At 53.0% G+C, this 21,459-nt stretch overlaps 1 protein-coding gene across 8 annotated transcripts; it reads right to left on the minus strand.

Moving 5' to 3' along the window:
* Positions 1-201: 201 nt before the first annotated feature.
* On the minus strand, positions 202-9,912 carry GPRIN2 (G protein regulated inducer of neurite outgrowth 2). Of its 8 annotated transcripts, XM_080687934.1 has the most exons (4): positions 6,454-9,217; positions 1,901-4,040; positions 1,416-1,528; positions 208-518 (listed from the first exon to the last, which is right to left on the minus strand). In XM_080687934.1, the coding sequence occupies exon 2, from the start codon at positions 4,032-4,034 to the stop codon at positions 2,667-2,669; it is 1,368 nt and encodes a 455-aa protein (XP_080544060.1). In that variant the 5' UTR covers positions 4,035-4,040; positions 6,454-9,217; the 3' UTR covers positions 208-518; positions 1,416-1,528; positions 1,901-2,666. The 8 variants fall into 8 exon arrangements, with proteins under 8 accessions (XP_080544055.1, XP_080544059.1, XP_080544057.1 ...); XM_080687929.1 differs by lacking the exon at positions 6,454-9,217 and adding an exon at positions 9,658-9,912 and having other exon boundaries at positions 202-518; positions 1,416-4,040; XM_080687933.1 differs by lacking the exon at positions 6,454-9,217 and adding an exon at positions 9,281-9,476 and having other exon boundaries at positions 202-518; positions 1,416-4,040.
* Positions 9,913-21,459: the final 11,547 nt, after the last annotated feature.

Here is a 21,459-nt window from a genome sequence, read left to right on the forward strand (position 1 = left end):
TGCTGGGGGCCTGCAAGGCTGCCAGGCAGGAGGGACAGGGACATACAAGAGAGGGATTCTTGTCCAGGCTGGGAGCTCTAGTAATCTGGATTAATGCTCCAAATGACAGAATCTGCCAGGAAAAAAAAAAAGACTAACCTTCAACAGCCCTTCCCTGGCAAAGCTCCAACCTCCAATACTTTATTTCAAATTCAAAATAAATGCACAAATAATGAGATCCACCACCTCCCAGAGTAGAGCCTGAAGGGAACCCAGAAAGTCCGATCAGAAACCTGGGGTCTGAGAGGAGACCTGTAAACTAAGCTGGTGGCCAGTCCTGAGAGCCTGAACAACTGCCAGTCAGGCTGCCCAGCGAGGGACAAGGTGGGAGGCAGAGTGGTCTGTGTCCAGAGCAAATTCAGATCCAGCTGCGGTCCATCCAGTGGGCGGAGGCTGTGCAGCCTGGCTAGTGAGGCCAAGGGCCCATCCTGTTGTCTCAGGGCAGCAAGCTCACCAGGGCAGTGTTCCGGGGGTGCCACCTGCAAAGATGTATCTCAGTCAAGATGAGGTGGGTAGGCGGCTTCACTACCCTTTCCCATGCGAGGCCAGGCCCAGCCTGCCATCCTGGCCTGCCAGGTGTAGCCTGGAGGTGGCGCAGATTGGCACACAGCAGCCAAGCAGCCTGACCACAGGCACCTCCCAGCCCCCCCAGGCTGCTCTCTGCCGGGTACACCCCCTCTGCCCACATGTCCAGACCAGCTGTGTCCTGAAGACCCTCTTAGCTGTGGCCTGTGGGAAGGTGCCCTCCCCAATCCCATTCCTCACCATCCTGCTCAGCTTCCCACAGCCATCTGCTCTCTCCAGGAGCCCCTGGGCAGGGCTGGGCGTGAAGACAGCCGGCACCCATGTGTCACTCCAGGACGTGAAGTGCCCTCCCACACCACACACAGAGTACAGTCCCAGCTGCGGTGGACAGAGCCCAGCGCCTCAGGACTACAGGAAAACCTGCTTGACCCCATTTTAAAAGGGGGGCGAGGCCAACCCCCTGCCCCGCCTCACTGGCAGAAGTGATTCTGATTGGCTGTCATTTTTAAGCAGGGGTGGCATTTTACCAGCCCAGCTACTAGTAGAAGTGACAATGGCATGGTTCTGGGTAAAGCCCATAGAGCGGCCTTGGAAGGCATTCTGACCAGAAGCATGCCTTTCTCACCTCGCTCCTTAGCTGGTAGCATGTCACTCCTGCATCTAAAATGATCCCATTATTGCCAGAATCACTTCCACCTCAGTGAGTCCCTGGGGGGTAGGGGGGAGCCTGCTGTCAGGACCTGGGTTCCCAGGTGCAGAAGGCGGCCCAGGAAAGGGCCACATCATGGGCAGGGCTGCATATGGGCCCTGACTCCGCCCTCCCATGCCCGTGACCCTCTGCAGACACTAACCTGGATCCTCAAAGGTGGGCTGGCAGGTTCTGTCTCGGGAGCTTGGATTTTCAACTCTAAACCCCAGGACGAGCACACAAGCCCATTCCATCCTCCGTGGGCCTGGAGAGATCCTTGGGCAGTCAAGTCATGCTGTGTCAAGCCCTGGTGTCCTGGGATCCCCCACTCCCATGATCCCCTGGCCCCCATGAGCCCTGGCCCATGTCAGGTCAGGTGCACAGGACCAGGGCAAATAGGCCCACAGCCTCACAGCCCCTGCCATTTCCCACCAGTAGGAGACCCCACCGCAGGCTCCTCTACCCACCATCCCTGCCCTCCCTTCGTTGAAAAACTGCACCAGCTGAAAATAAATCCTTAAACCAAAGGAATGAAGTAATAATGGTGCAAGTTCGGGACTGTGACATATTTGGGGACAGGGGCCACCTGTTTCCCATTCCTGAGGCCACCCCGGACACAGTGACAGATGGAGCCACGCTCAGACACACCTGCGGCCTTTCTTACAGCTCAGCTCCCTGGTACCGGGCGAGCCCCTTCCACACTTGAGCACAGCAAGGGCACGTGCAGCCTGTCTCGTTTCCCAAGGAACCCAGACCTGGCACAGAACATGGCCTCGTTCGCAACCGCCTTGCTGGCTGGCTCGCTGGCGAGCTGCAGGAAGACCCCAGGCCTCAGGCAGCCCTGTTTTGAACCTCAGCCTCCACTCTGACGTTCGACCCGGGGACATCAGCCACAGCCCGGCCACACGTCTGCGCTTTGGTCCGCGCGTGAAGACTCGGCAAAGCCAGGTGCCGAATGGTGTGGCACACAGGAGGCCTTTGGCAGCGTCAGGTCCCATCTCTAAAGACCAAGCTGACCCGTCACCTGGGCCCCGTTTCATGTCAAGGATTCCTCATCTCAGCTCTGCTTTCGAGTAAAGCCACCGCGACTTTAGGGGAAATCACAGCAGAGTCCTGAAGAGACTGGACAGAAGGAGATGATTTTTACAGGAAAATCAGGACCTCCCTTGTACACGGCGCTGAAACTGCCCCAAGTTCAGGCCCAAAGTGCAGATGTGGCCCATGGGAATCAAGCCCTTAAAAACCAGCCCAGCTGCAAGCAGCAAGTCCCCAGGCTGAAGTCCTGCGTCTGCTGGCAGCTGACAGCACAGATGTGTCCACAGCTGCCAGTGGGTCCAAAGGGCATGGAGCCCCCACTGTCCCTGGCGGGGGGACTGAGTCCAGGGGACGGGGCAGCCCTTGGGGCCACAGCTCCTCACTCTGGGGCTGCGCTGGGGCAGCCACAGCAGCTGGGGCGCCTCAGCGACTGCATGACAGCCCGCAGCGGCCCCCTCCTGCTCTCTACAGACAGGCTGTCCTCGCTGCTAGGTGCCAGCTGCAGCTGCTCAAACTGCATCTCCAGGTGCTTCTGAATGGCCACACCAAGCACCTCAGGGTCCACTGCAGCCCCGTACACCTCCCACGTCATGCCTTCAGCATCCCACCGCACATCCTGCACAGGGGACGGCGCCTCCTCCAGCCTGGACCCCAGAGTTACCTCTGGGAATGGGTGCAGGGCCACCGGGACTTCCAGGGGCGGGCTGGTGGCCACAGCCTTGCACACTGCCACGGGGGCTGCCTGCACGCCCGCATCCTGGGCTGACAGAGGGGACACCAGCACTGGGGCCAAGTCACTGGCTGAGGTCATGGTCCACACATCTTTGGTCCTCGCGCCAGGCTCCACAGCTGAGCCAGTGGGACCCCAGGGATGGGCACAGCAGTGGGAAGGCCCAGGATGCCCCCCAGGTAACCCACACTGGAACTTCACCCCACGCTGAGCCTGAAGCCCAGATTCACTCACTGATGCTACTAGTTTGGGAAAGGCCAGGATCCCCGGGGCAGGCAGTGCATGGCAGGAGCCTCGGGCGCCCTCCTCCCTCATGTCAAAGAGTAGAGCTGCTGGGGGCAGAGCACGGAAGGAGGTGGCAGCTGACTGCCCAGTGGCTTTGGGCTTGGCCTTGGGGCTGCTGCTGTGGGTGGGTGTGCTTCCCAGGTCTACTGGCGACACCCACACCTGACTCTCTCCCAGGGTCCAGGCTGAGCTCAACACCCCGTCCTCTGGAGCCAAGTCCCTTTCCGGGCCTGTAGGGGCCTGACCTCCCGGACCAGAAGTACCACCAGGCTGCAGCCGCGCCCTGTGGACCGGCGAGCTGCCAAGGGCTGAGCAGCTGAGGCTGGCCCTCCGAGCCCCACTGTGGCCCCGGGTCTGAGGGCGGACCAAGTCTGAGTGGCTCCTCTGCACAGCAGCAGCGCTGGGGACCCGCAGGCAACACAGGTCACCACCATCCACAGTAGACATGTTGCCCACCGTGCTGCTCCGCCAGTGGCCCATGACACCAGACTGTGGTCCAGGGCCGGGGCCCTGCGCCTGCTCTGTGCTCTCAGCTGGGTGCCCCTCTTCCTCCTGGACCTGGGGACCGGTGCTGGTGCCCCGCTGGGCCTGCCAGACAGTGCTGCTGGCACTCTTTCGGAGCTCTGGCCTCTGTCCCCGGCTGTCACCCAGCAGGCTGGACGAGCTCCGGGACAGGGATCTTGGCTGGGGGCTCCGTGCCCGGGCCCCGGGTTCAGGACCGCTGGCACTCATGGCTGCCTGCAGAGAGAGGGAAGGAGCTGGTGAGTGGCAGGGCTCCTAGAGACTCCGCTGTGGGCTCACAGGGGCCAGGCCCTGCCGCTGAGTCTCACCCGCCTCATGCATCAGAGAAATAAGCACAGCAGTGACAGGACACCAGGCCCTGGAAGTCCAGGGCATCACACATTGTCCAGGAACGGCACTACAAGTAACAAACAGCCAGAAACACACCAGACCAGGATGGGCGCTACTGCTGGATCACACGCATGGAGGGAGCTGGGGAAGAGGCCAAGTGCGGGGCCTTTGGGTGGGGCTTTGAGACAACAGCTCTTAGTCAATCAGCACATCAGCACTGCAGAATTTTCATAACCAGTAAAGCTCGACTGACAAATGCCAACCTGTTCCTCCCAGGCCTGTCAGTACCCATCGGGCCCTGAACTGGGGACTCCTTGGAACACAGTGGGGCCCAGAGGTGTGTGGGATGGATAAGCAGAATGCGGACACAGTGAAAATGGCCGACCCCGTTCTCTCCGGCCCAGCCTGGCTGAGCAGTCATGTCCCTGGAACTTAGTCTTTAGCTATGAAAGGGCAGCGTTTCCTGACTACCACTCTGGCTCCGGGGCAAGGAGAGGCCCCACGACAGCCCTCACAAGCAGCACTCACTCAGCTTTGTTGACTCCTCAGCCAGCCCCTGAGAGCTTATTGCATTGCAAGCTCTGACTCATTTAGATCCAGCTATGCCCTGGGAATGGGTCCCAAACCACCAATCAGACACACCCTCCATCAAGTGTCACTCCTTCTTGCAAAGTGGGCCTGCACCCTTCCTGCCCCCTCCCTCCCTGCCGTTCCTGGTCCTTCCTCCAGCTGCACAGACCCCTCGAGACTGCCCACTGACCCATCTGCACTGGCCCTTCACCTCAACATCCTCCTGGGGAAGCATGCTCCCCTGAGCTGGGCTGGCACCAGTCTGGCCTGGATGGCAGAGTCTGGCCAAGCGTGGGGTTCTGACCAGCCTGAGGCTGTGAAAGCAGCCTGGGGCTGCCGCCCTGTCTGCCCAGCACATGGCACTGACCTGACATGCAGCTGACGCTCAGAGAATGTGTGCTGTATGCCTGGCCGAGAGGAGTGAGCACAAGAGTAAGCCACAGAGAAAAGTGCTGAGCACCAGAAGCAAGGTCTGAGGGAGGGCCTTGGCAAGCAAGAGAGCGAACTTGTGTGATGGGTCAGAAAGGGCTTCCTGGAGGCCCAGGCATGCCAGGGGGGAGAGAGAAAGGGTGCTGTGGGTAAAGAATGGGGTGGGGGCAGCAGGCATGGGCTAGGCAGGGCCCCAGCAGTGAGGTCAGGCATCTGGGCCAGCCTAGCCTTTGCAAAGCTGTGAATTAGGAACATCACTCTGGGACTCCCTGCCTGGCAAGATGAGCTGGAGAAACAGGACAAGAACAGCCTGCAACAGGGACAGTTTGGGCAACCCCAGTCCTGCCCTCCCACCACTGGGCTGATAAGAACTGCCAAAAAACTAACCACCCCCCCCCCAAAAAAAAAGCCCTCGCCAGTTTGGCTCAGTGGATAGAGAGTCAGCCTGCGGACTAAAGGGTCCCAGGTTCGATTCTGGCCAAGGGCACATGCCCGGGTTGCGGGCTTGATCCCAGTGGGGGGCGTACCGGAGACAGCCGATCCATGATTCTCTCTCATCATTGATGTTTCTATCTCTCTCTACCTCTTCCTTCCTCTCTGAAATCAATAAAGAAATATATTACAATTAAAAAAAACTAACCACCCTAACCAGGTGAGCAAGGCCACCTGGCAGGGAATGTGGAGAGGCCCTCAGGAACTCAGCTGCTGTATAATTACAGACTTTTTGCCATCCATGCCCAGTAGGTGGCTGGTGGCTGTTCGAGCCCCCAGTGAGGATATTTCGAGGCTGCAATGCCAAGAGCTCCAGCTTGGCTGTGGAGTCCAGCTCAGCACAGTTTCCTGCGATGAAAGACTCTACCCGGCACTGTCCAACACAGAAGGCATGGGCCACAGGTGATCAGTGACTACTGCACGGGGTAGAGCAGGTCCAGACCCAGCCCTAGCCTGGGCAGGAGTGGCCCATCCTGGCTGTTCCTTGGGGCCAACACCAGCGTGGTCCCTGGAAGGATCATGAAAAGGATGAGTGGCCAAGAGAGGCCATGACCCAGGCCCTGCCCTCAAGGATGTGACGATGGACATAGAAACAGAAAACAAAGCAGTAACAATCACAGTGATGATGATCATGATGATGATGATGATGATGATGATGATAGCTCTCAGGACCAAATCACCCACCATGTGCCAGGATGCACCACATCCTTTCCAGCAGTCTCAGTTAGTTGTCAGAGCAACTTCATGAGATACATCATCATTCCCATTCTACAGACAAGACCAAAGCTTAGAGGGTTCAGTGACTCACCCAAGAGGGAGGGCAGGAAGTACACTGCTGGCTAGGAAGGCTGTGGTCCCTGACAGCCCTGGTAGGCAGACAATCACCCAGCTGCAGGTCCAAGAACACCAAGAAGACCGCATCTGGACATCATCCCCAGCCTCTGGCTGAGCTCCACTACCCTGGACCCTCCTAGAGAGCAAGGCCTTAAAGAACCAAGCCAGGCCCTGGCCCCCCGAGGAAACGGGAGGAATGAGGCTGGGGTGCCATCATACCCAACCAGGCACAAGTGAGAAGCCAACAGTGACAAGGGCCCCCTGTGCCTGCCTCAACAGATGGCTACCCAGTGACCAGGGCTAGCAGTGACCCAGAGAACAGTGATGACAAAGACCCAGAGGAGTGGGGGGTGTTATGCATCTGTTGATTCCTTTCCTCATCCACTACACAAGTGGCAGGTGACAAAACTGAGACCAGGAACAGCTCAGAAATGTCAAAGAACCCAGAGCTGAACCCCAACTGCGAATTCCTCCTAACAACCTGGCCTTCCCAGACCTACCAGAAGGAAGGGCTCTGAGGCCAATAACCCAGGTCACCTCCAAGGAAAGGAGGTCTCCCACACCATCACTCTCAAAGAAAGGGAGCCTCTCAGGGAATGATGGGAGCTGATGCATGTGCAACGCAGCCATGGGTGAGCAAATAGCAAGCCGTCTGCTTCCCCACTAGCTCTTCCTCTTCCTTCAGGTGGACACCTAACCTCTTTGAGCCTCAGTTTTCCCAATCTGAAAAGCAGGAGTAAAGAAGTAAACCCCACCCTGCAGGGTTTTGTGGAGACTAAATGTGATGGCATATGGACTGTTTGGAATGACTGTGAATAACTTCTTCCCCCTTCCAACAGGAGTGGCTTCTGCTCAAGGTGCCATAGGGACTGGCCCTGGTGGGGGGCCTCTTAGGAAGCCGCTAAGGCACCTAGTCTCACTTCCCAATCGCTCCCAACTTCGTGCCATCCTAGGACCTGGCCAGCACCAGTGTCCCCAGCGCCTTCATCGCCACACTGTTTCCCAGTCTACTTCGAACCTAACTTGGGAGGATATGCACGCACAGGCGGGCACTCATGTACAGACATACACACAGGTTCGGAGTCAGCATTCTAAACGCCCAGAATGGCATGCCCATCTGCCTTAAAAACCTTGGAGAAGGCCGAAACCGGTTTGGCTCAGTGGATAGAGTGTCGGCCTGCGGACTGAAGGGTCCCGGGTTCGATTCCGGTCAAGGGCATGTACCTTGGTTGCGGGCACATCCCCAGTAGGAGGTGTGCAGGAGGCAGCTGATCGATGTTTCTCTCTCATCGATGTTTCTGGCTCTCTATCCCTCTCCCTTCCTCTCTGTAAAATATCAATAAAATATATATTAAAAAAAAAAAAAACCTTGGAGAAGGCTCTGGTTTCACCCTAAAGGTCCCTGGGAAGATGTTGAACAAGATAAAGGACAGGAACATGGAGGTAGCGAGGACCCCTGGTATTCTGTGGATGACACTAATGTTCTCTCTCCTGTCCCAACTGATGCCAATCAAAGTTGTAAGTGGCCAATGCCTTGTGGCCAATGCAGGACTTCCTGTGGCTGCGGTTCTGCTCGGAGGAGCAACCAGGCTCCCAATGTCACTTTGAGTAAAAGCTCCCAGGTCTGCAGAAACTCCAGGCTGACCTGACCAAAGAGACCGCTGGGTCTGTTAGTCAGAGATTCCAACGCTTGCTATGTGGCCGCAGCACAGGAGCCGGGCCTCTTGGTGTGTGCCCAGGGCAGGCGTCCTCAAACTACGGCCCGCGGGCCACATGCGGCCAGCTGAGGACATTTATCCAGCCCGCCGGGTGCCACTGCCTGTCCTGCTTAGCAGCCAACTCGTCCCGGGACCGCAGTGCACATAGGAATTTGTTCATAGTTTTTTTTTTTTAACTATAGTCCGGCCCTCCAACGGTCTGAGGGACAGTGAACTGGCTCCCTGTTTAAAAAGTTTGAGGACCCCTGGCCCAGGGGAACAACCGAGGCAGGCCCCATCTCAGACCACACTTGGCATATCCACATAAGGCCCCCCTTAAGGGAGGTGAGGACTTCTGCTTCCAGCAAAAACAGGAAAGGCAAAAGTAAGTGGTCAGGAGGGAAAACTGTTAAACGCATACCTTAGCCCCCAGGCACCTGCTAGGGCAACAACCTCAGAAATCCCTCATTGCAGAATGGGGTGTGGCAACCTTCAGCAGGTGGTCTGATTCACCTAGCAGCACATGCCTGACCTGAAGGCTCAGGGCCCAAGCTGGGCACTGCAGCAGGAACATTCCAGAGAGGAAGTGTCTGGAGGGGACAAAGCCTGTCCATCACAGACAGCAGCCTTCATGAACGATGCCCATGAAAAAAGCTGTGCCAGGAAAGGGTTCTAGGGCAACCCTGAGTTAGAGGCCCCAAGGACCCACCAGCTCGAGCTTCTGCCTCCGAGGAGGCCCTGCCCGCACTTCCCTAGAGGCACCTGGAGAAGGTGCGCTTCAGGCCCAGCCGCCCCAAACCAGGTGGCTGGCGTGCCCCCACCAGCATGCTCGCGGGCACCCATGCACCCCAGGGGCTCAGGCCCCACCCAGAGACACGTCAGGGGTGGGCGCACAGGCCCTCTTGCTGTGCCAGCCGCGGGAAGCAGCGTCTACACAGTCGCATTCTGCACACCACCCGCATGGCCGCCGGCGGCGGGGCCGAGGCCCAACACACTGCACCGCACCGCACCCCCCAGGGCCGGGCGCCCCGCTCCGCCCTCCCACGCAAGCAGCCCTGACTCACGGACAGGCCCTCCACACATGCCCAGAACTAGGCTGCCGACCTTGCCAGCAGCAAGACATGACTGAAGGAAGATGGGGCCGAGGGAGTAGGGGTAGGGCGGAGGGCAGGAGGATCAGAGCGAAGGGAGGTTTGGGGCTGGGACAGTGTGCGGGGTGCGGTGGGGCGGGGAGAGGGAAAGGGAGGAGGACCGAGCAGAAAGAGGGAGAGGAGCGGGGGTGAAGCCGGAGACGGGTCCTGGGCGGAGTAAATGGAGGACAGGCAGGAAGACAGCCGAGGGGATGGGCTAGGAAGGAGGGGAGACGGGAGGGGGATGCGCCGGGGGCCACCGAGCGCGGGGAAACGGGAGGAGTGGATCCCGCGGGAGGGGCACCGCCCACCCCAGCCCCCCTCCCCGGGCCCGCTCGCAGCCGCCCTCACCCTCGGCGCCCGGCCCGAGGCCGGCGGAGGCGCTTCTCCTGCGGCCACAGGTGCTCGGCGCGGGGGCCCAAGATGGAGCGGGGCGGGGCGCACACACCGCACACGCCGCGGCCCGTCGGGAGCAAGCGGCGCGGGGACTCCTCGGTGAGGGGCGCGGGGCGGGGCCGCTCACCTGGGCCGTGCCCGGGAGTCCGCGCCTCACGTCCCGCCCTCGGCCCCACCTCCCTCCTGGGCGCCCGCGGGGGTCCCGGTCCCTCTGGCGACCCGGCGTCACAGCCCCCCCCCGGGTTCTTCGTCACCTTGGCTCCGCCCTTTGCTAAGCGCGGGCTTCCGATCTGCCCTCCGACCCCAAACTCTGGGGTCCGCCCTCTCGGGTACCAAGCCCGCCCCTGTGACCCCTTCTCTCCAGGCCCTGGACCCCACAGTCTCATCCCCGCCCCGGTCCCTGGAGCGCCACCTCCACGGCCCCTCCACGCCCCGGCCTCGTGCGCTGGGCCCTTGACCCCAGCCTGCCAAGCCCGCATTCTCCCATCCCTTTCCCCGCCCACGTCTCGATCCGCACCTTTGGCCACCAACCCAATTCCCGGCATTCAATCTCCAGTCCACCGCCAGGAACCCCAACCGCCAGCGTGCGCCATAACCGTGCGGGATGAGCCGAACACGCCCGAAGCCCGCAACGCCTTGTCTCGCTCCCACTCCCCTCACCACCTCTGGAGCCCCTCCGGTCCCTGGGAACGCCCGCCACGTCCTGCAAGCTGTATCTGAGGGCTGTGGTCCCTAAACTTCGCGTCTCCCAAGGTCACTGGCCCGGCTCTGGTCGCACAGGCTCAACAGAGGCCACAGGCCCCGGAGCGGGTCCCCTCCCCCACGACCATTCCGCCCTCAACAGGTGCCTACCACCCATCCCTGGGCCAAGCGGTAAGAGGGGTTTGTCCTATCTCCTGGCTCCAGTCTGAGATTTGGGCCCCATTGTAGGCCCTCGTCCATTGACCCCGGCTTCAGGGACCTCTGATTTCCTTGTGCAGCTGTTTGTGAGGAGTCTGCACCCCCCTTCCAGTGGCCCAGGAGCCACCTGCACACTTTCTCTGGTTTGGGAAGACCTCGGGCCCCAGCTTCACCTCTGGCCTCTCCCAGCCCTGCTAGCACTGCAGCGCCAGGGCGTCTGCAGGAAGCTCCCGGCCCTGTGAGCCAGGCAGAGTGAAGCCCAGGCAGGAGCCTGCACCATTCAGTCCTCAGGAGCGCCCCAGACTGCCACCTAGCCCAGGAGAGGGGTGTGAGACATGATGCTGCAGGTGTGGCTCTGACCTGGCACCCAGCCACCCATGCCTTGGTGTGTTCTCTGCCTGTGGAACCCTCCCCCTGCCCCAGCCCTAGTACCCATGTCTGCAGCTCTGATCTGACCCTCATCAGTTTGCCCCATGGAGGCAAGAAGACATTAGGTGCTACTATGTCGGCATAGCATTTGGCCCTGTGGATCACGCTCTCATGCTTCCTTGCCTGGCTTCTAACCACAGGCACCTCAGCCTGCTCCCCCAGCCTAAGCCCCTGCTTCTGAAGCCTGGAAGCCTCGCTCCTATCTTCTCTGCCCGCCCCACCCTGGTCAGTTCCAGCCTCCCTGGTGGTGGGGAGGGTCTGCTCAGGAAGACCCTTTCCAGTGGGGTCTTAGTGCATAGTCCAGGGCCTGCAGATGGCTCCCCAGGGGAGGGGGAGGCTGAGCACTGGAAGCCAATAGGGGTGTCCAAGTGGAGGCTCCAGGCCTTGGCCTCCCCACCACACAGGGGTCCTGTCCAAGGGGGACAAAAATGAGATTTGTTCGCTGAGGCCACCACCCACTCCTGCCCAGGATTAAGACCTGTCCTTCCCCATCTGAGAAATCTTACTCGGAATCTTTCTAGGGAAGTCAACTGAGCACCAAGAAGGGATGAGTTACATGGGGTTACATAGAGCTGGTGTCAAATCTGGGGCTGAAACCTGGGGCTCCAGCAACCTGAGCACCTGGGGACCATCCAAGCCCCTTACCTTGAGTGTTTCACAGAGGCCTGCTTGGAGCTGGGTGTCAACAGTATCTGCCACACTGGATGCCTGCAGACGCAGCAGGCTGGGCCGCCTCCAGGCTCCCTGAGCATCATCCCAGCTTGGCCTCTTGTTCACCTGGTCCTCTTCTTCCATCTGTCAAGGAAGCTCCCCAGCTTCCCAGGGAGAGCCAGGATGGGGAGTCAGACGTAAACTGCATTCCCAGCTCCCCCACCTTCACTTGCTCTTCAGTCCCACACCCAGGCAATACTGTTCATATCTCTGGGTGTCGATTTCCTCACCTGCAGAGTGACGATAATTATACTTGTCTCACAGGGCTGTGCAGAAGATGGGGTTTGTGCAAGTTTCTGTAGAGTGTTCTTGCTGCTATCAGTCATTTGATCAAATATTTCTCAGGTTCCTCCTACCTCAGGTTTTGGAGATACAAGCCAGGACTGCATGGTGTGGGAGTGGGTTTGTTGGTTGCTTCGGTACAGAGAGGAGGCTCTCGCCAAGTGCCATTTCCTGAGACTGGGAAACCTGACAGAAGAGCAAATATGTTGGGCTCAGGAGTCCAGTGGGGGCGCGGGGGCGTGTGTGGAGGAGACCCAGGTGGAGAGGCATGTGGAACACACAGGACTGCGTGTCCTAGGATGCCTGGCATCCTCGGCCCAGGGTCCCTGAAGTGGCAGGAGTGGATAAGGTCCTAGGGGACACTGCAGGGAAGAGGTCCCGGTCCCAGCTGGGAGTAACCAGGTGGCCAACGACTGAGGAGGGGCAGCCAGGAGAGAAAGAGGGACACTGGGCATTGTGTGACCAGGGCACACAGAGCAAGCAGCTTCGATGAGGTGCTGAACCAGACGCCACGGAAGAGGACTGAGGAGTCGAGGGGAGAACCGAAGGCTGCGCAGGTACAGGCACTCGTTCAAGCACAGCCATAACGGGGAGAAGAAAGAAAGCTGTCACTTTCTGGGAAGGGATATGAAGTCAAGAGAGAGATATTTTGGTTTTGGTTCTGATTTATGGTTTACTTTTTAATAGGCTTGATTTCAAGCAACAGAAAACAACTCTGGTTAAGTTAAGCTCAGAAAGGGAAGACTGCTGACCGCTGTGGCTCAGTGGTTGAGCATTGACCTATGAACCAGGAGCTCACAGTTCAATTCTGGGTCAGGGCACATGCCCAGTTGCAGGCTCGATCCCCAGTGTAAGGCGAGCAGGAGGCAGCCAATCAATGATTCTTACTGATTGTTGGTGTTTTTATCTCTCCCTCTCTTTCTCTCCGAACTCAATAAAAGTGTGTTGCTGTTTTTAAGAGAAAACTGCAGGGATCTCAGAATGGAAGCCAATCCCGGAGAGTTTGTCTTGGTTCTTTGAAGCAAAGCCAGGTTTTCTGAGACAGTGGCTCCCCCACAGAAGGAGCCATTCCTGCCAGGCCCTGTCTCCACCACGGGAAGGAGGGTTCCAGTTTGTCCTTCACGTGCCTCTCTGCTCAAGGTTCAAAGTCCCAGGGGAGCAGGAGCTCCCATGGCTGCCCCACAGCCACGTGTGCTCTGTCCTTGGATGGAGAGAGATGCCTAGCCAAGGGATTCTCTCTAGAAGCACCCACGTCCCACCAGGACCACACACACTGGACGTTTTCCCAGAAGCGGGGATGGAAACTGGGTGGCCAGACACAGATAGATCCACTGCACATTGTAACAGACTGAGCCTGTTTGACAGCAGGGAGAGGGCCATGGAGAAGGAGTGGGTGAAGAACAGACGAGAGCAGGCGCCACCGCTGGCACTGGTCCCGTGCGCAGGACCCAGAGCATGTGGGGCAGGACCCAGAGAATGTGGTGCAGGAGTAGGGTGGCTTCTCCATCGAGCAAGGAGAAATGATGGGGGTAGACCTAGGTAAGTTACTAGGTTTTGAAGTTAAAGTTTGATGGTTTCTGTTTTCTCTTTGAAATAAAAGGCAAGCTCATGTGCTGAGAGGGAAAGGGGAAGATAGAAAGGTTGGAGGAGGAAAGTGGAAGCGTTTTGAAATAGTCATTACGGAAAGTGGAAGAGCCTGTGGGCCAAACAGTGCTGGGCCCAGGCAATATTTGTGACCAGCAGTAATACCCACAGGAAGAATCTTCACCCAAGAAGAACAAGTTTTAATTAGGACTCACTTTTGTAAGAGAGAGAAAGGAAGAGTCACGGGCCACAGCCTTTCTGGATGCTGGTGGCCGGGAGTACACACTCACTGGCCTTACACTTCAGCTCTCACCAGCTGAGCAGCTGGCTCGCAAAGAGTCAGTTGAGTTCATTTGTATCAAAGTTATTTATTCCAAGTGTACGTGTTGTAACTATGAATGTAATTAAATAGCATATAAATGGATGGAATATGACTGTGAAAAGAGTTTTGTTCCTGTGAAAACTAGGTTAAACGTTTTGGAAACTGAGTTACAAAAACTGCTGTCAGTTAAGTGGTTAAGTGTGGGAAAGGCAACTTGCAAAAGAAGAGGAAAATCATGTCTATTTAGAAAAATTCTGAATCTGATTGCTTCCCAACTCTTTAAGTTAACTGGCTTGCCTATTGAACAATAGTATAGCAGATTGAATGCTGAATAAAAGGGCTAATATTGTATAGTTTAGGAAAATCAGAGAATTCATCAACTCCAGCTTCAGACATTGCTAAAGCTAAAAGCTAACATGATGTAGCCACGGCTCTGCCTCATTCGCCCCTTCTTTCCAATTCCCTCTGGATTAGATTCATCCTTACACAGGCTCTCCTCTTGGGAAACAAGGGTGCCAGCTGCACCAAATCTACATCCGCACATCTCCAGATCCACAGATCAAATCTTGCTGATGCTGCTTGACAATGCGCTCCTCCTGGGAGGGCAGGGCACTGTCCTATGATTGACAATCCCTCCAGAGTCACAGAGTAGACCAAAGGCAAAATGACAATGAGGTGGCCCCAAACCCAGAAGACCCCTGGGGGGAGCATCTCGGGGTCTCAGAAAAGGAGACACTGGAAGTTCAAATGTGTCCGTGTCATCAATGCCTAAGTATCAGAGAGCTTTGACTAGTTGAACAGTCTCTTTTTCAGACCAAAAAAACACGAGCATGTGAGAGACTCCTCTAGCCATCCTTTCTTGAGTGAAAAAGACACTGACTTCCCAGGCCCTAGTATTTAATAGATGCTGAGGGGGGTGGGGGGAGTTAGTTTATCCAGGAGTACCTATTACCATCTCCCACAGATAGTTTACTGAGTCCCTTACGAGTGCCAGTCCTCGGCTGCACTTGGAATACACACTGAATCAGACATGCCTTGACCTCAAGGCCTGTGTGATGAGGGATTCAGGGACAACAGTGACAGACAAACAGACATTTAGATCAGAGTGATTAATGGAGACAGAAAGGACTGGACACACAAAAGAGAGGCACTATAGTGGACATCTGTTGCTTTTTAGTGTTGTGGTATCATAAGTCAGCGAATTAGATACGAGACGCCTTAACAAGTCAATTCATTAGGAGTCGTTTATTGCGTGTGGGTTCAGAACAGAATATCTCTATCAAATTCTGAACCAACAACATAGAGGAAGCTTTCTCTATTTATATGCTTCCAGTTCTTTGTCTCCCAAATGTGGTTTTTCCGGACCTTCTGCAGACTTTACAAGGAGCTTTGTGTAAGTTAATTTTTGCAGACAGTTTGTAACCTTGGATACATAATGAACAAACACTTGGCATGAGAATGTGGGAATTATTATCAGTATTTGCCTATTATGTTAGATGGCTAGCTTGCAAGGTCAGACAGTTAAGTTTTTATCTTTTTCTATTATTCAAACTAAAACAGTTATTTTACAGAATAAGGGACTATCTAAAAATAACAGAGTGGACCTACAGAATAAGAGACTGTCTAAGAATAACAGAGTAGTTCAAACAGCAGTTTCAAACAGCAGTTTTCCAAAGAAGGGATTACTATGCTTCATTAGCTCCCTAAAATCCATCCCCTCATTTCATTTGGGGGATCACCCCAAGACAGAGACTGCTAATTGTCCCCAATACATGCTTTCCCCTTCTACAGTAAGAGAACGCCTCTATCTGAGGACAGGCCTACTCAGAGTCCAGACCACACTTTCCAGCCCCGGTACAGCAAGGCATGCTCTGTGACCAGGTCTGCCCAGTGAGATGTCAGAAGCGATGCATGCCAGTCTGCAGCTGCGCCCTTCGGAAGGAATGGGCCTTGCCCTTTCCCTCTCCCCTGGTTGGCATGAGTTCTTGGGGCTAAGCCAGTTTGTATCATTCGGGGTTGCCTCCCAGGGAGAGGGCTTTCAAAGCTTTGGAAGAATGGGCAGGGCACACAGACGTTTAATTGGCTAAAGGGACAGACTGGGGCTGAGCCTGCTGATTGTCCCCAATGGTCATGATTTCCTTCTATGTTTAAAGAATCTCTGCTTTTCATCTGGGGACATAGAAATCCGGGGGAAAAGACTATTTTTCCTCATCTTCCTGGAAGCTTTGTTTGGCAAACTAACTGGCCAGTGGGACTGACGCAGGAGAGGTGCTGCCTTTAACAGGAAGGGTAAGCCCTCCCCACACCACTCCCATTTCTGCAGGCTGGGTAGCAGAGGTGGGGAAGCATCTCAACCCATGGATGCACTTCAGCAAGCATGTCAAACTCAAAGGCTAACACGGGCCAAATAACAAGGTTCACATTTACGTGGTCACAAAAAAAACAAAAGCCTCAATTTTCATAGAAATGTAGGTTTATTTCGATAGAGACATGCTGAATACAAAGGGCTGACGTAAATGAGTAATTGTTAACATAAAATAATAGAACATTTTAATAAAAATTAACATTTTTTTCTTGAACATTAACTTACCAGACTCTGAATAACTGCACAAATTAATAAGCATAACACAAATAAACCTATTTTCCTTGTTCTCCGAAAGAGAAATAGTTCCTATTGTGCACACCTAACAAGTCAATACAAGACTAATGATATGGCCATCGGCTGCTAAAATATTTGCTGCTAGTATTAGTGGAGAGAAATGGTGCGCCTGTGTGTAAGGCGCGTAAGGGAAATGAATGCAACACTATTATAGTCATCAGTCATTAGCAAACGTTGTAGTTCGTTATTAATAATTATGTATAATAGGATATTGTAAGAATTAAATTACAAAATTTTTATTTAAATGTTTCTTACGTACCGTTATATTGGCTGGGCCGCAAAAATATTGGTTGTGGGCCACAAGTTTGACATGCTTGCACTGTACCCAGGGATAGCAAGACAACAAGGTAGGGCACCCAGGTTGCTTACCTGCAGGCTGAGGAGGAAGAAACGTCTGTCTTGCTTAAGGCAATCTTATTTGAAGTCTCTCTTCCAGCAGCTCAACCTATATTTTAAAATTTACTCACCCTCTCCTCTGCAGCCATGTGCTTTGGGTGGGTCTCAGAGGAGGAGCATATGACCAGGCCTAGATCAAGCACTTCCTCACATACCCTGGCCCAGAGGCTACTCAGGATAAGCATGTGTCCCATAGAGCCAATGATGGGCAGTGAGGAGGAAACTCATCCTTTTGCGCAAGGGGATGTGGGGGCCGAAGCCACCATCTTCCACAGGCCTGACACTGGGGCCAGCCCAGAGGACAACAGGGTGAGGGTGAGAGAGAAGCCAGGTCTGAGGACATGCCCAAGCCCCGCCTCCAGCTACAGCTGAGGCTGGTCTCTTCCCTTGACTTCTCAACTAAGGAAGCTAGAACTGTCCTTTGAGTTTCAACTAGTTTAGGTTAAATTTCTAACCCTTGCTACCAAAAGCAGCCTCAGTGACAGTCTTCATCTAAGCCTGAAGTATTGTGGAGGCAACATGGAAGGCAGATGCCTGAGTTGAGTCTTGCAAGAGTCAAGACCAGCTAAAGCTTGCTTTAAAAAATGGGTTTATTATAAGGATACATGTGGATTTGAACCATAATTGGAAAGTCCTTAGGCACAAGGAAGATAGGCCCAGGGATATTTGTGGCTGCATCACTTCCTTCCTGGAGCAAAAGGTTCCACCTCCCTCCTGAGGGTCCTCTGCTAGGCTCTTTCTACCTACTAGCACCCTCTACTGACACAGAATCTCTGCTGCTTAAATACCTTGGATCCCCAAGGCCCTAGCACAGTGGTTCTCAACCTTTCTAATGCGGCGACCCTTTAATACAGTTCCTCATGTTGTGGTGACCCCCAACCATAAAATTATTTTCGTTGCTACTTCATAACTGTAATTTTGCTACTGGTATGAATCGTAATGTAAATATCTGTGTTTTCCAATGGTCTTGAGCAACCCTGCTAGCGGTTCTCAACTTCTGGGTCACGACCCACAGGTTGAGAACCGCTGCTGTAGAGCCTAAGACCATCGGAATGGGTATGTTGTTGTTGTTAATCCTCAACCATATTTTTCCATTGATTTTTAGAAAGAGTGGAAGGGAGCGGAAGAGACAGAGAGAAACATTAATGTGAGAGAGACACATCGATTGGTTGCCTTCTGACCAGGGCCAGGGAACCCACAACCAAGGTACATGCCCTTGACTAGAATCTAACGCGGGACCCTTCAGTCTGCAGGCCAACGCTCTATCCACTGAGCCTAACTGGCTAGGGCTTAGGTTGTCAAATTTAAAAATGACAACAGCCAACACAACAATAGCCATCCAGTGTGAATGAATCAAAATCATACCTATTTTTTTTCAGATAGGCAAAAAACATAATATATTTTTGGTTTGCCACAGAATTTTAGTATTTAGTTTATGTGTGCCATGAGATGAAAAAGGTTAGAAATCACTGTCTTTTTATTTTTACTCATATAAATGTTTATTGTTGAAAGTATTGCATACGTCCCCATTTTTTCCCCCATTGACCCCTTCTAGCCTGCCCTCATCCCCTGTCCCAAGCCTTCACCACCCTATTGTCTGTGTCCAGGGGTTATGCATATATGCATACTATAGGGAGCAGCTATCGGGCCACAAACAAGTCCCAGCTTGGAGGGCAGAGCCCTCTTAGCATAATGAAGCTTGACCTATAGCCCTCCCTTGCTCCTTCCCAGGTAGCTAATGGGCTGTGGGAGGTGCAGCAAGTGCTGCCAAAACAGGTGAAACTCACAAGAACATTGTAAACATGTTGACCACTTCCCTTGTTTTGCTTTGTGTGCTCTGACTATAAAATAACGCTTCCGCTTGCAGGCTGGGTCTCTGTGTCCTCATCCAGGCTGGGGAGATCTGCTGAGCCCCAGCTCTATTCTCTTGTCTGTCTTCTTTGATCCTTCACCGCCCCTCCTCAGGTTCACCCCTGGCCATGCTGGATGCGGTTCAGCATACAAGTTCTCTTCCCACCCACCCACTCTCCCTCACATTCCCTCTGAGATTCCACACTCTGTTCTATGCTTGTGTCTCTGGATCTATGTTGTTCATCAGTTTATTTTGCTTGTTAGATTCCACATATGAGTGAGACCATGTGATACTTGTCTTTCTCTGACTGGCTTATTCTACTTAGGATGATACTCTGCAGGTCCCTCCATGCTGTCTTTTTTAAGGCTACATAGTTCATGGTGCAAATGTACCACAGTTGTTGTTTTAATCTTTATTATTGAAAGTATTACATAAGTCCTCCTCCCCCACCCCCATTAACCTCTTCCAGCCTGCTCCTGTCCTCTCCCCACCCCCCAGGCCTTCACCACCCCATTGTCTGTGTCCATGGGTTATGCATAAATGCATATAAGTTTGTTGGTTGATCTCTTCCCACCTACCTTCCCCTGCCTTCCTTCTGAGGATAAACAGTCTGTTCATGCTTCTATGACTCGGGGTCTATTTTTGATCATCAATTTATTTGGTTCATTAGATTCCACATAGGAGTGAGACCATGTGATACTTGTCTTTCCCTGACTGGCTTATTTCACTTAGCATAATACTCTCCAGGTCCCTCCATGCTGTCTCAAAGGGTAAGAGATCCTTCTTTTTTACTGCTGCATAGTATTCCATGGTATAAATGTACCACAGCTTTTTTATCCACTCATCTACTGATGGGAACTTGGGCTGTTTCCAGATCTTAACTATTGTAAATTGTGCTGCTATGAACATACGGGTGCATACATTCTTTCTGGTTGGTGTTTCTGGTTTCTTAAGATATATTCCTAGAAGTGGGATCACTAGGTCAAATGGCAGTTCCATATTTAATTGTTTTCCATAGTGGCTGCACCAGTCTGCTTTCCCACCAGCAGTGCACTAGGGTTCCCTTTTCTCCACATCCTTGCCAGCACTTGTCATTTGTTGATTTGTTGATGGTAGCCATTCTGACAGGTGTGAGGTGTGATGATCAGTGACTTTGAGCATTTTTTCATAAGTCTCTTGGCCATCTATATGTCCACTTGGAGAAGTATCTATTTAGGTCCTTTGCCCATTTTTAAATTGGATTGTTTGTCTTCTTTTTGTTAAGTTGTATGAGTGCCTTATATAGTTTGAATATTAATCCTTTATCAGATGTATCATTGCCAAATATGTTCTCCCAGGCAGTGGGCTCCCTTTTCAGTTTGATGGTGGTTTCTTTTGCTGTGAAGAAGCTTTTTATTTTGATGTAGTCCCATTTGTTTATTTTCTCCTTAGTTTCCTTTGCCCTAGGAGATGTATCCGTAAACATGTTGCTATGAGAGATGCCTGAGATTTTGCTGCCTACAGTTTCTTTTAGGATTTTTATGGTTTCACAACTTACATTTAAGTCTTTTATCCATTTTGAGTTTACTTTTGTGTATGGTGTAAGTTGGTGGTCAAGTTTAAATTTCTTGCTGGTATCTGTCCAATTTTCCCAACACCATTTTATTGAAGAGACTCTCTTGACTCCATTGTATGTTCTTCCCTCCTTTGTCAAATATTAATTGAGCATAATGACTTGGATCGATTTCTGGGGTCTCTGTTCTGTTCCATTGATTTACATGCCTATTCTTGTGCCAGTAACAGGCTGTTTTGATTACAGTGGTTTTGTAGTTTAACTTATCTGGTATTGTGATTCCTCCAACTTTGTTTTTCTTTCTCAAAATTGCTGCAACTGTGTGGGGTCTTCTTTGGTTCCATATACATTTTTAGAGTATTTGTTCTAGATATTTGAAATACGCCATTGGTATTTTAATAGGGGTTGCATTGAAACTGTAGATTGCCTTGGGTGGTATGGACATTTTAATGATGTTAATTCTACCAATCCATGAACAAGGTATATTCTTCCACTTGTTTATATCTTTTTCTATCGCTTTTTTCAAAATCCTGTAGTTTTCTGAATACAGGTCTTTAACCTCCTTGGTTAAGTTTATTTTTAAGCATCTTAATTTTTTTATTGCAATGGTAAATGGGATTGTTTGTTTAGTTTCTCTTTCTGAGAATTCATTATTGGTGTATAAAAATGCCATCAATTTCTGGATGTTAATTTTGTATCCTGCTACATTGTCAAATTCATTTATTAAATCTAGTAGTCTTTTTGGTGGATCCTTTAGGGTTTTCTATTTACAATATACTGTCATCTGTGAATACTGAGCCGTTTCACTTCTTCCTTTCCAATTTGGATGCCTTTAATTTCTTCTTTTTGTCTGATTGCTGTGGCTATTACTGCCAGTACTATATTAAATAAGGGTGGTGAAAGTGGCCCAGCTGGCATGGCTCAGTGATTAAACATCGGCCTATAAACCAGGAGGTCACGGTTCAATTCCTGGTCAGGGCATATGCCCAGGGTGTGGGCTCAATCCCTAGTGTGGGGCATGCAGAAGGCAGCTTATCAATGATTCTCTCTCATCCTTGATGTTTTTATCT

Source organism: Plecotus auritus (assembly GCF_963455305.1).
Source record: "Plecotus auritus genome assembly, chromosome: 9".
NCBI classification, from domain to species: domain Eukaryota; kingdom Metazoa; phylum Chordata; class Mammalia; order Chiroptera; family Vespertilionidae; genus Plecotus; species Plecotus auritus.

Excerpts from the sequence above, each read along its gene's own strand:
- GPRIN2 (XM_080687929.1), bottom strand. The coding sequence starts at position 4,034 with ATGAGTGCCAGCGGTCCTGAACCCGGGGCCCGGGCACGGAGCCCCCAG.